Below are 19,314 nucleotides of genomic sequence, written 5' to 3' on the forward strand. Positions count from 1 at the left end.
TCTTGCCTCTGAGAAGGGACCCCCGAGGCCAGTCACCAGCCCTGGATCCAGAGGGAAGGACCAAGGGAGGCCCACAGGGCTCTGAGGTACAGGTCAGCAAGAGCTTTCTCGGAGGGAAGGAACGGAAGCTTTTAAAACCCCAGATTGTCCCGGTGGAGCAGAGCCAGGGTGAGACTCATCCCCGACTCTTCTGAAGGATTCTGTTGGAGGCGGCAGGCCTGGAAGTGAGGGGCCTCCCCAGCTTCTGTGTCTTTCTTACACACCCCGACTTGTGCAGCCTCCTTTGAGGGAGGCTCAGAGCCTTGCACCGGGGGTGGGGGAAGGAGCGGCCAGCGGCTCGCCGGGCACCCTTGCCTTTCTTCCGCGGAGGCCAGTTCCAAATCCAGCTCTGGGTCTCTCCGTGTGGCGAGCAGCCCCGGCTGAACCACGGGGAGAGAACACGAGGCGTTGGTCAGATGACAGCTGCTGCCCCACGCATGGAGCCCAGGACCCAGACAGCCATGGCCGCCCCGAAAGATGGGCCGGGTGGGACCCCAGGGGCCCATGAGCCCTTGATGGGTTGGGCCTTCCTCCGTAATCGTGAGGGTCTGACCCAGAGCGAGTATCCATAGAGCCCACAGGGAAAGGGGGCGTCCCTCCTTGATCAGAATCCTGAAAAGAACCCCGTGATCCCAGGCAGTCTCGCCAGTGTGTGGGGGGATGGGCCGCGTCTCGGCTTGAGGGTTCTGTACGGTCGTCCTAGGGCATATTTCGTTAAAACCCAGACTGTCGCTCAGAGGTTTCCCTCGTCTTCGCGCCCCTGCCCCCGCGTGGGAACGAGGCCTGCTCCCAGCGGACCTGCCCGAGTCCACCGAACAGACTGGGCTTCTGCCTCCGCGTGCCACTGGGTGGCGCTGCCGCCGAGCACTTTGTCCCCGGGTGTTCGGGCCGAGCGGGGTGGGGCCCGGCTGTGGGGTGTCGCGGCTGCTTCCCGGGCCTGCACCTCCCTGCAGCTAATGCCCACTGTGGACTCTCTCTCTCTCTCTCCTTTTTCTCTGTCTTCCACCGCTGTCCGCAGTACTCGGTATGGGAGCCCCAAAAGGCAGCTGCAGTTCTACAGGTAACAAGCCCCCCATTCCCCCCACAGCTCGCTCGCGGAAGTCAGGGGTACGAGCGGGAGGGCCGTACCCACCCTGCTCGCGGCCCCGGGGAGACACCCCAGTAAGACGGACGCCAGGGTCCTCTGCAAGTGCCCTCCACATTGCGTTATGTGATCTCCCGATGCACACAGGATCCTGGTGTGTGCCCTGCTCTGGAATCCGCTCGGATTGGAGCAAAGGGCCTGATCCCTGCAGAGCTCACCCTGATCTGCCTCACACTCTCACCTGTCCATGGCTGAGGCCGCACGACTGTTGTCACACATCTGTTGTCACACGTCTGTTGTCGCGGGTGTGTGCTTCTTGGGTGATCCGGGTCAACGAGGTGGGGGGCAAACCCAGCCATTCTCCCCTTCTCTTTGGGTCTGAGCTGATTTGGGATCAAAGGGGCAGTTCAAGGCCGATACATCCTCGGGGGTGTGGGGCCGCCGTGTGACCTGGGTCGGGGCTGGACCTGCTGGCATTTTCTGGGGCATCTCCCAGGTGGTGGATGGGCACACCACGTTCTTCGGTGCAAGGCTCTGCCCCACAGGTACATGGTCTCGAGGGGCCCTGGCTCACAGCCCAGGCCAAGGCAGGTCAGCCCGCAAAGACCTCCCGGGCGAGTTCCTTCCTCCTTTGGGCCGCTCAGCTGCGGCGTTGGGGAGGCACGCCACAAAGACGCGTGCTTCTCAGGCAGCCTGTAACTGCAGGAATTTATTTCAGTGGACACTTTCCTCCTGTCGGGAAAGTGTCAATCTTAAGCATGACACAGGTCAGCCCGGGGGCTATGGGGATTCGGTATGGCTCTCGGGAGCAGAGCCCTGGTGTGTCATATGTACCTCGGCATTCAGAGCTGGGAGGTCTCCGTCTAGACCGGCTCCCCAGGGCCATGCCCACCTGCTGGTGCAGAGCCGGGAGTCGGTTTTCACCATTGCGTGGGGAGTTGGGCATCCCTTCCCGCAGCCCCGGCACCTGGGAGCATGTCCGTGGGCCTGGGTCCTCGCGCTAATTTCACCTCCCCTTCAGTGCCTCCCATGGGGTCTCACTCCTTCCAGAGAGCCCCGAAGACATGACTGAAATTTTTGCTGGATAAGATTTTACCTGAAATAGAGCGGAAGATGAGATTTTACCTGAACTGGTTAAAGCTGAACTTGGGCTTGCAAAGGCTTTTATGGGATGCCTGCCACGTGGGCCATCCCGTAGGTGGGATGGCTTCACACGTCAGAACATAGACAAGACATTCGTCCCAGCAGGATTTGACCAATGAGACCAAAGACCCTGGAAGGGAGGAGCGAGATAGCAGGCGGCAGAACGGCAGCCCAGACTGCCAGCCAGAAGGGGCCCCCCGCGCAGGGGCCGAGAATTGTGGGGTATCACAGAGCTGAAGCCAGAGAGGATCCCACAGCCCTCGCTGGCCCTCAGGGCCCACAGATCCAATGTATTGTCCACTCCCAGGGAACCCTCTGTCCTGCCCTGAGGCAAGCTCTGTTGGAGAACCGCCCCCGAGACACGCAGACCTCCATCCGGGCCTCCCAGCAGTGCGTCCCCCCCAACTAGGCTCCGGCTGTCCCGCCTTTAGTGTCTCCAGTGTGGTTTCTTCTCGTAGATACCCTGTGTCTCTTGCAGGGTCTCTGACGATGACCTCTCATGACATGATACCTTTGTTTAATGTCCTGGGTGTCACTCCCAGGGGGGCGTCCTGGTCATCTGGGCCTCGACTCAGCAGGCCTCCGAGGGTGAGGTCAGTTGGCATGTGGTCCCTCCCCTCGCAGGGCAGAGACGTTGGAGGTCCTGCCCTCCAGCAGCTCACGGACTGTAAGGGAGGCGAGACCCTGTATCTGTCCGCTCTTCCGGCGAACGGCGCGTAACAAACAACCCCCAGGCTCGGTTCTCTGCAACAGGAAGCGTGTGTTTCGTGCAGGCTGGGCTCGGCTGTTTGCTCTGAGCCGCAGGTGGGGCCCAGGTGTTCCTCCTCGGGTCTTTTTTGACCAGAGGCTGCTCCAGGCAAAACACTGAAGGAAGAGCTGACGTACGTCACGCCTGAAGGCCTACGGTTTGAAGCGGCGCGCGCAGGCCCTCCTGCTCGTACTTACGGCCAAAGCAAGTCTCATGACCACGCCAGATGTAAGAGGGCGGGAACATATAACCCCCGCCCATAGAAGAACCTCAGGCAGGTGAGGCAAGAAGTGTAGAGGCCCTGGAACCACTGTGCGACCTAGCCCGGGACCCACAGGACTAATAATACCGGGAAGGCAGAACCTGTGGTGGGAGACGTCCACACAGCTCTTGGCACTCCAAGGAAGGAGCGCCCCTGAGGTTGTGACCCTGGAACGGGGCTCAGCTCGGTTCAGCCCAGAGTTCAGCCTCAAAGCATCTTCCGAAGCCGGGTCAGAACGTGTGCTGTGAGGAAGGGTCCCTGTGCCCCCTTCCTGGAGGGAGTGGCAGTGTGGTGTTCATATAGCAGGCTTCCAGAACCTTCTGGCCATTTATAGGTACTGACCGTATAGGTTATACCAATCTGGGGCACATCCCCGTAGAAGGGAGGAGGGACACCTGTCTACATTGCTGAGGTCAGGTCTTGCCAGACCCCAGCCCCTTCCCCAGGAGTGGTGGTCACATCCTCTGGGGACCCCCGGCCCCATACTGCACAATGTGGTGGGAAGAGCTGTAAACCCCGGGTCCTGGCCTTGGATAACTAACGCATGACTGCCACTCCCCACCTGTGGCCCATGCCTCTGGCACTTGGGGCCATGGAGGGCTCGTGGGGAGTGTGCCCACGGGAAGGGGCGGACCCCAGTCGGCGCCCTCTCCCACCTCCCATGCCAGGAGCGGGCCTTGCCAGGCTGCACCGCGGAACTGCATTTCCCGGGCTTTTAGGGGAAGAGACGCTCGTGAATAATTCAGCCTCTCACTGAGCTAAAAACGCCCTAATAGACTAATGGACTCCCTGCCTCCAAGCTCGACCCTCATGGGGCGCGTCTCATTCACCAATTGCTTCTAACATCCGACGGTGACACTTGCTAATGAAGCAGCCGCTGGGGCAGAGCCTTAGAACGTCTGGTGAGCCCTAGTCAACCAGGCTGTGTCCCTTTTAAGGAGCAGACGCCAGGAAGGCAGGTGAGTGGCCCCTCAGCTCCAGGAGTCCGGGGACGGCCGCCTTCTCAGGGTTGCTGCTGGGGGACTAGGAATGTTCCTTCCGTTCCGTCCCAGGAATGGAAGACACAGAGAGCCTGGATGGGGGTGCACTTGGCTGATCTGAAATTAGATGACCCTGTATATTTTTTCAAAGCAGAAAACCTCAAAAAAAAAAAAAAAAAAAAAAAAAGGAGAAGAAGAAGCCGGGCCTAGGTAGCTACAGGGGACAGCGGGAGGGGGGGAGGTGGGCATTCTGCCGCCTGAGCGCGCTTGCCTCCCAGACCTGCCGCCTGGGGACCGTCCGCCTTCCCATCCTGGGGAGACCTGGGCGTCTGGCTTCACCACGAGGATTCAGCATTGTGGGGGCTTCCTGTGAATGACCGCGGAGTCGGGGGTGGGGGACTCACTGGGGCCTCGGTTCGCCGCCTGCTGTCCGGCCAGGTGGCATTGCTTTGCCGTGATGCGCTGCCGTGTGCTTTCGAGCCGCGCCCCAGAATGATGCAGCTTTCCCCTTGCATTCCCGCTTTCGGAACTTGCGCTGGTTTCTCGAAGACCGAGCCCCATGTCTCCGTGTAAAAGAGCCGTTCGGGATTCCTTCTGAACCTCCCCTGTCAGGCTGTGGTGGCTTTCGGTAAACGCACCACGCAATTCAGAAACGCCAGGTGGTTGGCCCTTGGGGGAGGTCGAGGGCCCAGCTGACTTAATGCGGTCGATGCCTCCCCTTCGCTTTCCCGTGTCACGGTGCTCCGTGTTCCTTCACGGGAATCCCCCCAAGCCCCCCTCCACCAGAATCGATTTGCAAAATGTGGTCTACGGTGCCGGGGAGAACCTGGGTGCCTGTAACTCATTATGGCTATTGAGGAAGGGGCTAGGCTTTCTTGAGATGGCGTGGGGGGCCGGATAGTGAGGAGGAGGAAGAACGCGAGGTCAAGGTCAGTGCGCCCCTGAGCCCTGAAAAGCGAGGGGCCGGAGGCAGGAGCCCCGGCAGTGGGTCCTCCCTTCTCCCTCCCTGTCTTCCCGAGGCCCCTTCTTCCAGCCACCCCAGCGGGTTCCAGTCACCTTGGGAGGAAACCAGGAATAATCCCCAGCATGAGGAAGTCCCGAGGGCCAGATTGTCCTCTCCCATGGGCAGACCATCAGAGCACGTCTGTGCCTTCCATGTCTATCCTCCTCGGAGGGGTCTTGCCTCCCTGGAGGAGAGGAGGAACATTTCCCAGCTCTGCCCCAACAGTGAGCGCTCGTGGGCACCAGTCCTCACCCTGCCACCCCAGCCAAGGCCACTATGCTTGTCCACACCCCACCTCTCTCAGAGTCCCCTGGCCAGAGCCAGTCCCAGCGTCCGAGGGACACGCGCCGCTGTGCCGCAGGTGACACCCACAGGCCCACACCCAAGGTTGCTGTGAGGTGCGCTGTAAGGAAAGGTCACAAGCAGAGGGGACCCCGGCCCCCACAGAAAGGGCACCCTCTAAATCCTGGCTGTACCCTGCCTGCCTGCACCCATCTCGTTAGGAATGCGTGGTCCGTGCAAGACCAGGGTCAGCCACCAATGCCGGCTTCCATGCTGTCCAGCCTTTCCTACTCATGTTCAGTATTGGCAGCACTCCCGGGTAGCCTTCAAGCCTGTGCTCCCCTGTGCCCACTCCGGGGGTCCGCCCTGCCTCTAGCCTCTGTCCTCTCCACCCCACTTTCCCTAATTGGTGTCCCAGCTGATGGCAGCCACTTCCCTGCCTGAAGCCGGCTCCCAGCTGCACCACCGGCCCCTGCCCAGGCTCATCTGCACAGCTGGTACAATCAGCTTCTGCCCGTCCCACTTCACAGACAGGGAGACTGAGGCTCCGAGCCATCAGGGGCCTGCCTGGGTCGCACTGAGGAGGTGACAGACAGGGCTGCCCCTGTCTAGGACCTGGGTACGTAGGCACACCACCCTCCCAGCCCCAGGACCTTGGCTGGACTTCCAAAGCCAAACCAGACCAGGTTGCTTTTTGTGGCTAGTGTCTTGAAAGCTAATGGTTATTGATCTCGGTCTGGCTGGGAATGTGTGCGTCCGAGGTGGGTCCTGCTTTTGGGGAAGGACCGCTGTAGCCCCAGCCTGCCAGGCTGCTCTTCTCTGAACGGGGACCCCCAGGGAAGCTAGAACTGGTCCGCCTTTAGCCCATGCAGGACCGGCCGGCCACACCGCCACTTCTTTTTTTTTTTTTTTTTTTAGATTTTATTTATTTATTTGCCATAGAGAGAGATCACAGGTAGGCAGAGAGGCAGGCAGAGAGAGAGGGAGAAGCAGGCTCCCCGCTGAGCAGAGAGCCCCATGCGGGGCTCAATCCCAGGACCCTGGGACCATGACCTGAGCCGAAGACAGAGGCTTTAACCCACTGAGCCACCCAGGCGCCCCCACACCGCCACTTCTAAAGCCGCTGCCCGACGCTGCCCTGCCCCGACTATGCTTGGAGGGGCTGAGGGCCAGCAGGAGGGAGGGAGGTCTGTGCTGCTGCCCGCGGGCCTCCATGGCTCCGTTTCCTACGATGACCCCCATCCTGGAGCCCTGGGCCTCTCCACTGCCTCCAGAGTGATTCTCCTGGACATGGGAATTTTCGTGCCTGGGACATCCTACATTCTTTAGCATCCCTGATCCCCTTAGTCCAAACCCTTGGGGGCTGCCAGCCGTCCTGGACCCTGCAGACCCCCTCCCGGTGGCTCTGAGCCATGGTGAAGGGGAGTCCTGGCCCCAGAGGCCCCCACCTTGCCCCCTCCGCAGAAAGCAAGCTGCGTAGGGCCTCAGGCTGGAGTCAGGGAGGTGCTGTTGACACGTCAGGGAAGGCCAGTCTCTGCGGGGGGCACTGAGCCTCAGACGGGAAGGTCCTCACCCTCCTGAACCTCACCTCCAGGAGATCAGATGCCACAAATGAGACGATTAGAGAAGACTCTGTTAGGTCAGGAGAGGGTGCAGCCATGGAGGAAACTCGCAGCAGGAAAGGGCGTTGTGAAGTGTCGGGGTCCGGGGGGAGGGTCTCCCCCAAGGAGGGGGCTAGCCCAGGGCAGCACCTCTGCCCTCAGGGACAGAGCCAAGGCCTCCGCAGCTGCCTCAGCTCCTGGGACAGCTTTCCCAGCCCCTCCCAGGGACGCTCGAACTTGCTGCCCCTTGGGGACCGTGCGCGCTTGTCCAGCCGCGGGGACTGGGCTCCGGGTCCTGCTCTGCTGCTGACCTGGCAGCTCCCGTCTGACCTTCTGTCCTTGGGGATGATGCTGGGGCCGCCCTGTGGGCATCTGAGCCAGGGCAGAGGGCTGTGGTCCGGTGCGCAGGGGCTCCCCAGGTTGTAGAGCACCCCTTTTGACCCCTGCAGTTGTGTCCTTGCTGCCCACGGGCACTGCAGGACGTGGGTGCGGGGCCGCAGCTCCCTCCTCGCCTCACGCCCGCACGCGCGTGCGTTGACACAGACGGTAGCTTCTCCCGCTTGCCCAGTCTTTTCTTTACTTCCGTCTCCGAGGAGTCGCCACACATCCGTCCACGGAGACCAGCCTCGCGGAAGGCTGCGCCACTTTCCGTTCTAGGGATGGACTCTCACTTCCGGAGCCAGTCTCCCCGCTGAGGGGCACCGGTGCTGTTTCTAGTTTCCGAGAGTGTGGTCCTCACTCAGGAGGACGATTCAGCAACGGTTCCTCCCACCTCAGCTTGGCCGTTTCCCTACCTGCACGGAACCTCTGTCCCTCTCTTGTCACGCCCCTCCTTACACACATCCCATTCCGTCTGTGGCAAAACGTGTGGCTTGTGGCATATTCGGTTATCGTGGAGGATGGAGCCCATGGAATCTGCTGGTGCTGCGGTACTTTCTGCTTTCTACGAGTCTGTGGCGAGGGTCTCCCTTTGTGCGTCTCGTGAACAAACGAATAGGGCCTTCCTCGGGCCGGCTCGTCCTGCGTCATCACCCCAGAGACAGCCCAGTACCTGCTTTGACCTTGGCAACTCCGCGAGGGAGCGCTGTGGCGCGGTGCCTTCGGCAGTGGGGGGCCGGGCTCTCTGCACGCTCTCTGCCTCTGTTTTCATTTGGAGCCCCTTTGAGTTTCTCCCGCCTGGAATGCAGCTTGGCCTGCGCTTGTCTCGGGAAGGCGAGGGCAGAGGATGGGGCTGAGCCAGATTCCCAGCCGGGCGGCTTCGAGGACGGAGACTCTGGTGTCAGGAGTTCGCTTCCCGGGGCCCAGCTGCGGGGGCCAAGACCTGCTGTGGCCGCTGTGGCCTGCCGTGTCTCTGCAGCACCCCTGCCCTGGGCACAGCCCCCCGGCGGGCACCCGGGCGGGGGGAGGGGCAGCGGCCCCGTCCCTAACTCATCGCCACTCCCCGCGTTTCCCGTCCGGACAGCGGCAGCCCCCGGGCCGGGCGGGACCATGTTGTCCATGACGTACAGCGAGAGCCTGAGGAGCGTGAGCAGCAGGTGTCACTCGGACTGGGCCCTGCACCCCGTGCGCCAGACGGACACGCTGGAGCTGCAGCGGCTGCGGGAGGTGCGGGCCGCCGCCCAGGCCAGGAACATGGAGAGCTTCCTGCGCATGCACGGCCTCTCCCTGGACGGCTGCACCGCCCGGCGCACGGGCATGAAGTACCGGTAAGGGCCGCGCCGGGGCCGGGCGGGACGACCGAGCAGGTGCCGCCAGAGGGTGGCTGGCGGGAGCGCGGCAAGTGACGGGACCGGACGCCGGGGTGGAGGGCGCGCGCTTACGGAGTCCGGCCACGCGGAAACGTGCGATGGGAAGTCAAAGTCTGTCCTCCCCGGCATCGTCCTGCCCTCCAGGACCAGCACGGGGACCACTTTGATGTGCGCTCCGCGGGAGAAGAGCGCGGTTTCTTGACAATGCTTTGCAGCAGGGGTTCAGGGCGTGGCTGTCCATGGGACAGCTGAGTGACGGGGGACTGGCTAGACCCGAATTCACGAAAAGGCCTCTGGGTTCGTCACCTCTGATAAGCTCGTCCTGGCGCCAGACCAGACGTCGGCCCAGGCTGGGTACGGTTGTGCTGGAGCAAGGACATGTTCTGCTCTCGTCACACCGTAAGCCGGACCGTCCTCACGGTGGGGGAGGCCGGTTTTCCGCAGGCGGCCTCCGAAATTAGCTGCCCGCCCCTGTGTTCTCCAGGTGACGGGCGTGGAGGGCTCGCTCTGCTTGGAACTTCAGAAGGATGTTCTGTTTAGCGGGCAGGTCTTTGAAATCAGCATCTGGGGCAGCGCTCTGGTCGGCCCACTTTCTGGGCTGAGAGCCTCCGGGAGCGGCCGGAGAGCCCCAGCGCTGGCGCTTGCATCTCTCCATGGCAGGCACTCCGGTTTTGTTCCTGTGTTAAATTTGAATTTCAAATAAACTTTTTTTTTTTTTTTTTTTTAGTGTAAGTATATCCCACACAATATTTGGGCCATACTTACACTAAAACCTTTCTTCTGTGAAGTTCAGATATAATTGGTCATTCTGTCTTTGATGTGGCTTCCATCTAACACAGACCCCGGGGGCCGTCTGGTTGCTCTCTGGGGAGGAGAGCAGAGACCAGCCCAATGGCTTGCATGCCGCTGTGGACTAGAGTCTGGACCTGCGGCCCATTGTTTGTTTGATCCTGTGGTTGCCGTTTAAAGAAACAAGGCACTTCTGCTGTGAGTCCATTAGATGGCAGAATTCTTAAGGTTTTGTGTTCTGAATCCAGCTGTCAGGGGGACAGAGTATCAGCTGGTTTGGCTCCAGCAGTTCCTAATTCTAGTGGAAATTTCTCAAGAGGGAGATGAGACTGGGGGCAGGGGTGGGGCACCGGTCACTGATGCTTGTCATTCATTGAGCAGATGTTTATTAGGGGTCTTTTGGCTCCAGGGGCGCCTGGGTGGCTCAGACGGTTGAGTGTCTGCCTTCACCTTGGTTGCGTTCCTGAGGTCCTGGGATCGAGTCCCTTGTGGGTCCCCCTGCTCCGCAGGGGGTCTGCTTCTCCCCCTGCCCCTCCCCCACCCCGCTCGCTCACTCTCACTCTCATGCTCTCAGTCTCTCTCTCAAATAAATAAGTAAAACCTTTACAAAAGGGGAAGGCGGGTCTGTTGGGTCCAGATGCCACACAAACAAGACAGACAGGGCCCCCGCCCTCGTGGACGGTACATCCTCATTCAGGGAAGCAGAGAAAAAGCAAGTAACCACCTAAGGAAGTAAGACAAGCCCGGCACAGCTGAGACCCCGACCCTCTGAAAGGGGGACATGTTAAGATGCAGCATGGAAGCTTCCAGGCCAAGGAGACAGGGGAGCATCCGGCCAGCGTGGCTGGGCCAGGGTGAGGCAGGTGGTAGGCAATAGAATGCGGCAGAGCAGCTTCCTCCCTGGAAGACCCCAGCCCCCGCCATGGTGGATACAGTTCGTGATGGCAGGTGCACCGGGGAGAGTCGTATCCATGCTGAACCCCAGAATGTGACCTTGTTTGGAAATAGGGTCGTTGCGGATGGACTCTGTTAAGACGAGGCCCTCCTGCGGGAGGGTGGACCCTAACTCCGATGCCTGGCGCCCTGGAAAGAAAGCCATATGACGACGAGCGGGGATTAGGCCACATGACGGAGGAGGCAGAGAATAGACATGATCACGAGTCTGGGGACACCTGCAGCCACCAGGAGCTGGAAGACGCATGGGGCAGGGGTCCCCTGGAGCCTCCAGAGGGAGACCACCCTGCCCACAGCTGGATCTCAGACTTCTGGCCTTCAGAACTCGGAGAGGATCTATTTCTAGTCTTTGAAGCCCCCCAGGTTGTGGTGCTCCATTTTGGGAGCCCCGGGAAGCTAACATGGGGTGGGGGAGACGGAGACCAATCGCTTATTCTCCTGACACCCCGAGGAAAATCTGGGCCCCATCAGAAATGTGGGGAGCTAGCCAGGGGGCTAAAAACCCAGGGAAAACCCACTTCCTAGGGAGCAGAGGGGAACAGAAACCACAGCGCCTTTCACATTTGATGGGCCAAAGGTGGTCACACCCGCACGGCCCCTTCTGTATCTGGCGGATTTCATCTCGCTGCCTCCAGGGGAGTTGCAGTTATCGGGAAAACAGGCCTCTGCGACTAATGCCCACAGTTATTAAAGATCCCAGATAAGTGCTGCCCCACGGCCACCGTCCCCGCCAGCAGTGGGGCTGCGACTTCGTTAAACTCGGTCTTAAATATTAATGTAAAAAAGATAATGCCTCCAGATACGCGCCTGCTCAGGGGAGCACGGGGACAGCGGTGCCCCAGGCCTGGGCGTTTTATCAGCTGAACTGAGCTCGCAGCTGGGGGAAAGGCTTTCCTGTTAACTTTCTCTGCTGCTTCTTCACTTTTCCTCAAAAAAAAAAGCATCAAATTTTTAGATCCGCACAGTGCCTGCGTGAGCTCCCCTCCCCGCACCCACCCTGGGGGTTAGCTATGGGCGGGGGTCCGGAGATGTGGCCTCAGAGGAGGCAGCAGCTTTCCCAGCAGACTGGCTAGAGGCCCCAGACCCAAGTGGCACCCCTTGGTTCGGTTCTGCTCCTCCCTGACCCCCTCAGGGTGCCAGGAATGGATCCCAAATCCCCTCGAGGGCGCGTGGACTTTCCCTGTTCTGATTTTGGCTGAGACCCTCTCCCCCCACTCAGGAGCCTCCGTCCTTCTAGGTCTGGAAGTTGCCAAGCTCGTTCCCTCCTCAGGGCCCTTGCAAGGTCTGGTCCCCCCGATTTTCTCACGGCCGGCTCCCTCCCCCTCTATCATGTCCCCTGGTCCTCAGAGAGACTTTCCCAAGCGCCTGGTCGAGCAAATGTGTCCCAGACCATCCTCAGTCCCACTGTTCTGTCCCCCTGCTGGCCCTCTTACCTGCAGCCCCTAAGAGCAGAGCCTTGTTCGCAGCACCAAGAACATGCCTAGTCTCCATAGGTCTGGGGTGGATGGTGTTGAATGGGCGTGGCCCTAACCCCCTTTCCAGAATATTCCCTGATAAAGTGTGTCTCATCCCTGCTGCTTCCTTGACAACAGGACTGGAGGCAGCATCTGCGCCTCTAAGGCAGCCCAGACAGGGAGGCTGGGGGGACCCTGGGCAGGGAGGCTTGGTCATCCGCTTCTGGTGGGGGAGCCCGCCTGTGTGCCTGCGAGTTCTGACCATAGACCATGGGCTGTCACCACAAGCCAGCTCGACCACCAGACAGCATTTGGTTTGTGGCCAGGTTCACCGAGCAGACTCTGCCTAGCCGCTGGGTTGTTCACAGGGGATCCCTTACAGCTGAGGCATCAGAGAGGGCCTCCTGGAAGAGCTGAGAATCCAGGTGTGTCTCCGAGGACAGACGGGCAGGCGGATAGGTAGGCAGGACGACAGGTGTGTCTCCGAGGACGGGGGACAGGACAGGTGAAGGAGAACGAGCAGAGACCAGAGGGGGACGGTGTGTGGACCAGTCTCAGAGGCTAAGTGGGGATGAGTCCCCCTTGTGAAAGGTCCCATATTGGTTTCCTGAAGCTGCCACAACAAAGTACCACAAATGGGGCGGGGGGTTTGAAACAACAGACACAGAATCTGTCACAGCTCTGGAGGCCCAAAGTCTGCAATCCAGGTAAAGGGGCCCCGTTCCCTCCGAGAGCTCTAGGGTAGGAGCATTCCCTGCCTGTCTCATCCTGCTTCTGGGGGCTGCCAGCCAGCCCTGGCACCCCTCGGCTCACAGACGGGCTGCCGCAGCCTCTGCCTCCAGCTCCACATGGCTCTTTTCCCTCTATGCCTGTCTGTCCCCAAATCTCTCTCTTTATAAGGGCACCAGTCATGGGATTTAGGGCCCTCTACTCCAGTGAGACCCCACCGTAACCTGACGTCATCTACAAAGACCCTCCTTTCAAGTAAGTTCATAGTCACAGATAGACGAGTCAGGACTCAGCATGTCTTCTTGGGGACGTATTTCCACCCACAGTAGGTGCCAAGGGCTCACTCCACTCCTTGAGCTTCCCGAGCGAGGGTCAGTGCCCTGGGAGGAAGTCCGGCTCCGTGCGGTGCCTGATGACCTTCAGTGAGTCACCTGGCCTCTCTGTGTCTCCGTTTCCCCTCTGGAAAGCGGAGCTCGTGTGCACTTCCTCACGGAATTGTCTGGAGGGCTGTGTAAGGCAGTGACGTCGCTCAGAGCTCCAGGCGTGGCCGCTGGTGGGAGAGAAGCGTGGTCTTGGAGGCAGTCGCACTGGGAGGTGTAGCCCACGTCCCGTGTGGACAAGGAGCAGGTGTGGAAGGAAGGAAGGAGGAAACAGGAAGGAGCTTAGGTAGGCAGAGACCAGCCAGTCGTTCGGGAAGATCTGCCCTGACAGGAACCGGGGCTGGGAGGACAGCAGGCGTGGGGCGTCTCATGGGTCTCCATGGAGGGCTGACCAGGACCACAGCGTCAGCAGAGCAGCCCCCCTTCATGGGGCAGAAGGGGCTGCGGTGATCTAATCCCTCCACTGGTGGGTTCTCTGTAACAGGTGTTTCCCTGGCCAGCCTGGCCTCAGGAATCAGGGGCCACGTCTGTGAGCAGTGCGGATCCCTAGGCCTCCACCCCAATATTTGGGGGGGAGCCCACCCCCAAGAGGCTTTTCTCCTTGGGCAAGGATGGGGACCAGGGTGGTTGGTTCTGTGCTGTCCATCTGGAAAGGCAGGGGTCAGCACAGCCCAATCAAAGCCATACACAGCCCCAGGCAGCACCCCGGGCGGACCCTTGGTCCTTTAATCACCCTTTAATCCGAGGGTCGGAGAGCAGGAGCTCCTCTGCGGGCGGGGACCCCAACACGCTGCTCTGCTCCCAGGCTGCCGCCTCTGTGAATGAGGGCGGACCCAGCGTCAGCCTTCCCTATTCCATCTCTCTGTACCTCAGTTTCCTCGAGTGTGAGTGGACCATCACGGCATCCACCTGGCGGGGTGTGGTGGGACGCAGCTTGCAGCGGGAGCACAGTTTCCATGTGAGTCGCTGGCCCAGAGGTGCTCCGGAAGGTGCCAGAAGCTCTTACTCTGGGCCAGCACAGCTGCCCCGTACCAGGTGCCAACTAAGAAGTGAAAGGAGGAAAGTTGCTGATTGGCCACTGGTTGGCCTTTTCCCCACTCTAGGGCCAGTAGCGCTGGACGTGACTGGGGTGTGACATCCTGTAGGGAGCCCCCAGAAGGTCTTCAGCTCTTACCTACCAGACGACACCTCCTCCAGAAGGCCACCAGTCTGCCACCCTTTGCTTAGAAATTCAGGGGCAGGACCTCCCATTCACTGGAAAAGCCCCCAACTCATCAGCATCCACCCCCCTTACTCTGCGACAGGAAGTCACCTTTGGGGGCAAAACATGCTCCATTCAGGCAGCCTTGCTGATGCAGGGGAGGCGCCCCGGCCGCTGTGGGCGCAGCCACTCATCTTCACTTTTCTTTTTTCTTTAGATTTATTTATCTTATTTTAGAAAGCAAGCAAGCATGAGCGGGAGGGGCAGAGGAAGAGGGAGAGAGAATCTCAAGCAGACTCCATCCTTAGCCTGGAGCCTGATGTGGGGTTCGATCTCATGGACCGTGAGATCAGGACCCGAGCAGAAACCAAGAGTGGGGCGCTTTACCCACTGAGCCACCCAGGCGCCCCTCATCCTCCCTCTGGAGTGAAGACTGTAGTTTGAACTCTTAAAAGTCATCTTTACAACTTCTACTCCCGGCCTCAAGCCTTCCAGGGGCCTCACTGTGGATGGGAGAGTGCCCGTCGCCTCCCACATGAGCCTGTCCCCATCTCGGAGGAACCGGCCTGACTGGGCCAAAGCTTTACTGTCTCTCCTGCCCTCCCGGATGACTGGGCCAGAAGCTTCTCTTCCAAGTTCTCTGTAGCAATATTCTGCGGACAAAGAGGAGAGCTTTAAATTGGGGTGGGCTTGTCTCTGAGGAGTCGCAGCTGGAACTAGCTGTTTTGTTGTAACAACAGCAGCTACTAGAGAGGCTGAAAACCCAGAAAACTGTTATGTGTCAAAATCCACCAGCCACACTCAATGCTTCTGCTCAAAGCCCATCTCAAGTCGACCAGCGCAGGTCTGGAATTCACCCTTCTCCCCTAAACCGTCCGGAAGAGCGGCCCTTTCGGGATGACTTTTCATCATGGCCAGTTTGGGTCAAGGGATAAAGCTTCCAGCTTTTCCACTCTCGTCTAATTCCTGTGACCGCCGATGAGTGTGGCAAGTCGTGAACCCTGTTTTAGGCAAGTGAAAAGATACAGACTCTGGTCAGCCTTTAAACACGCCCTGCCCGTCTTCTCCACGTGACAGTTCTCTGCTGAGAACAGCATCTCTTTGGATTTCCCCAGGGAGTTCTGACGTCAATATTCACATCCGTCGTTTCCGTGATACATAACAATGGGGTGGAGCGAGCACTAGCGCAGGACTAGCGCAGGACCCTGCTCAGTCCTACTAGCATCTGGGAGGGGTGCTCCTTGCCACCAGGAACCAGCAACTGGTTCCTCGCACCATGGTGTGTCGCTGGGTAGAACGTAGTTGGTGGCATCTGGAGGAGGGAAAGGTTACTGGTGCTTGGGGGACTGGCTTCACCCTGCACATATTATCAGAGCGCGAGGAGGACTTCCAAGCCAGAGAAACAGGAAGGGCGCTCTCACGGGCAAGTACGAGAGTACGGCCCAGGGGCTTTTGAGGCAGATGACTTTTTTTTTTTGCAACAGTTTTATTGAGATGTAGTTCATATACCGTACAGATGCTTCAAGTGTACAATTCCATGATTTTAGTATGTTCATAGAGTTGTACGAAAGTCAGCACAATCAATTTTAGAACATTTTAATCTCTCCAAAAGGAAGCCCTACAGCCGCATGAGTCATCCCTCCCCAACTCCCCACTCAACCTCAAAGCTACTTACTGTCTAAATGGATTTGCCTCTTCTGAACACTTCATGCAAACAGAATCCTATAACATGTCGTCTTCTGTGACTGGCTTGTCTCACTTAGCGTAACATTTTCAAGGTCCGTCCACGTCAAAGCATGTGTTGCTTATTTTTTCCTTCATATGGCTAATAACATGCTGTTGTGTAGATGGACCATATTTTGTTTTTCCATCATCAGTGGATGGACGTTTTGGTTGTATCACTTCAGGGCTGTGATGAATAATACTGCTCTGGACGCTCGTGTTTGAGATTTTTGTGTAGGCTTATGTTTTCAGTTCTCTGGGCACATACCTAGGAGTGGAATTGCTGGGTTGAACGGTGAAGATGATGTTTGACACATTGTGGCGACTAAGTCTCTGTGAGTCTTACTTAACCTGGAGCTGCTTAAGGCAAGCTGTCTGAGGAGGCCCTGGGGAGTAGTAAGATGCCAGATCTGATCGTTTGCCAGAGCACAGAGAAATGAAATATCTAAGGAAGAATGAAGCAGGAGACTTCCACCTCCGCTAGAGCAGGTGCATAGCCCCACTAGAAGCTCTTGATAAAAAAAAAAAAACAAGCTTCCCAGACCCAGCCCCACAGTTGCTGAGTCTGTAGGTCAGCATGAGACCTAGGAATCTACAACTGTAGCAAGTCCCCCACCACCACCACCCCAGCATCCAGGTCAGACAGCTGAGCGACCTTGCCCTAGACCATTAGCTCATGAGCCCTGGAAGGAGTGGAGGCAGTCTCTGTCCTCCGCAGCCTCTTTGGCAGGCCTGTGGGCTTCCTAAAGGCCAGAGCCCAACTCAGGGAAGGGCTCAGCTGCTGAGTAGGTCAGCACTACAGGCTGCCCTTCTACCTTTCGGAGGCCCCTACCACTTGAGAGGGGCAGGGAGGTCCAGGCAGGCCTGTGCTTATGTGGGCAGGTAAATGAAGAAGGCAGAGCTGGGCCTCTGGGTCCTGAGGCGCCCCCAGTGGCATCTGAAGGTGGTGTCTGTGACCTGCCAGGGCGCCCTTGGCAAAGGCCCTCAGCTCTGTCCCTGGGTCCGGGTATTGCAGTCAGGAGGTGTCTCCTGCTGCTACAGCAGGCCCAGGGAGGTCCAAAGGGGTACAGTTACCGATGAAGACGTGGGGGTAGAGCCGGCCGGTACTGACTCCCACCTCCAAAAATCCTTCATGCTGCGGGATCACGGGAGTCCGCGCCGTTTGTGATCTGACCACGCTCCGTGATCTGCGTCAGACACAGAGAACACTGAGGCCTGGAGAGGAAGTCACTCGCCCTGGGCTGCGCAGCTCAGGAGCAGAGAGGCCAGGAGAGGAACAAGATTTCATTCTCAACATCCGTGTCAAAAAGGCAGGGCCAGGGCTGAGAGCAAGTTCGGGCGCCCTCCGTCCTGAACATCTTTGGGTGGATTCTTCTCTGGGTCCTGTCAGAGTAGAGGGTGGACTGCCAGCTGGTGCAGAACGGCCCTGTGGGTCCAAGCTGGGAGAGAGAGGATCTGCTTGGACCATGCCCCTTGTTTCGTCAGTGGAGGCCCAGAGAGGGCAAGCTGCCTGCCTGTGATCACACAGCAAACTCGCTGCAGAACCTGAACAAGACCCCACCACCTGCTCTCTTCCTCTCTCTCTGCCCCTCCCTCGTGGCAAGAAAGAAGCTGAAGAGGAGCTTTGGCCAGGGCTCACCTTGCGGGGCAAGGGCGGCACACTCGGGGTCCGGGCCAAAGCCAGCCCCTCTCCTGCCACTGGGGGCATCTCCTGGGGGTTTGAAGATACCCCATGAGCTTTGTTCCAGGAGGAGAGCCTTGCCCCCAGCTTTAGCCTGAGCCCAAGAGTGTGGACAAGGAGGACGGGGCAGCAGGGGAAGGTGTCTTTCCTCGTGCGTTCATTCACGCGTCCGCTCCAGCTAAGGACGGGAGTGCTGGAACGTCTCTGGTCTCTGGCTCACGACCCCCAGCTTTCTCTCCTCGGGCTGTCTGCGTTACACCCTCTAGACAGAGCGATCTGTTCGCCACATTCCGGGTGATTCGGCTTCTGCTTGTGCTGAAACCTAGTGGAAGCCCCACATCGCTGGGTGCGAGCCGCAAGCAGCTAGAGTTGGCCGTGGCCGCCTGTCGCCTGTCTGATGAGTCCCGGCTGTCAGCCTGGAGCAGCCGGAGCCAGCCTCCCGGGGATCAGCCCAGGGCGGACGGCTGTGCATCCCGTGTCATTAATAATGAATCGCTGGATGGCTCCTGCACTTCTCACCGGTCACCTAATTGACTCGGTGGGAGCCCCGACAGCCCGGGGTGCGCAGAGCCAGGAGTTGGGCTCTGGGAAGCCTGGAAAAGCAGCTGCTCCCCGGTCCCCCACCCCACCCCACCCTCGGCAGCAGCCTGCTCAGCCCCCAGGCTCTCACCCTGTCGGGAGGCGCCCTCCCTTCTCCCTCGGAGGACAGCGATGTCACGCGGAGGTCGGGAGTAACTGGCAGCCCGGCCGGGCCAAACGCCGGGACGCTGCCGGGCTGGGGGCTCAGACAGCTGGAGCCACGCCAGGGCGAGGGCAGGGGAAGGACCTGCCGAGCCAGAGAAAGACGTGAGGGGAGAGGAAATGGCTCCCCCCTCCCCACCTGGATTGCCGGGTGCCCTCCGATGAGGTCTTTGCTAGCAGGATTCTGGACATTTGATTCCCTTCCCTCGGACACCGCGCCAGGTTTTTCTGTCGTTGCTTTGGGAGATCCTCGCCCCTAAAGGAACGCCTCGCAGCTTCCTGGCTTTCTGAGATAAAGTCTTGTCCTGGGAGAAGGAGGGCTTCGGAGGCCTGGAAGGAGGGGGTCGCGGCCCGGAGCGGGCGCCCGGCATCGGCATGCAGGTGTCCTTTGTGTGCTCCGAGCACAGCCTCAAGGGCCGGGGCACCGAGGAGCGGCTGGGCCGGCCGGCGGCCAGCAGCCCCAGCCTGGGCTCCCGTGGCCGCTTCCGCGCCGTGGCCATGGTGGCCCGGAGCCTGGGACACCTGTCCACGCAGAGCCTCCCGTGCGCCGGTGACGCCAGCATGAAACAGCCGGGGATGAAATATAGGTACGGGGCCCCGGGGGGCTTCAGGGGTTCAGGCTGCCCCCCATCACCCGCCTCAGAGAGGGCCAGGAATATCTGCAAATCCGTGGTCAGATGTGGGCACTTGGCATCCTGAGAGGCTGGGCGGGCTTGGGGGGCTCCTAGCGCTGCTCGGACTGGGTGAGAAATACCGTCAGGGCTCGGGTTAGC

At 59.6% G+C, this 19,314-nt stretch overlaps 1 protein-coding gene across 8 annotated transcripts in view; it reads left to right on the plus strand.

The window, feature by feature from the left end:
- The window catches only part of KCNAB2 (potassium voltage-gated channel subfamily A regulatory beta subunit 2), an 81,577-nt gene that overhangs the window by 31,149 nt on the left and 31,114 nt on the right, over nt 1-19,314 (plus strand). For 5 of the 8 annotated variants that reach the window (XM_059137157.1, XM_059137162.1, XM_059137163.1 and 2 more), the window contains exon 3: nt 1,058-1,099. The exons of 2 other annotated variants lie outside the window; for them this stretch is intronic. In XM_059137157.1, coding sequence (XP_058993140.1) covers nt 1,058-1,099 — 42 coding nt within the window. Of the gene's footprint in view, nt 1-1,057; nt 1,100-8,420; nt 8,849-19,314 lie in introns of those variants that run through there. One more of the 8 variants, XM_059137165.1, reaches the window with a different exon arrangement.

Source organism: Mustela lutreola, chromosome 10, assembly GCF_030435805.1.
Source record: "Mustela lutreola isolate mMusLut2 chromosome 10, mMusLut2.pri, whole genome shotgun sequence".
Lineage (NCBI taxonomy): Eukaryota > Metazoa > Chordata > Mammalia > Carnivora > Mustelidae > Mustela > Mustela lutreola.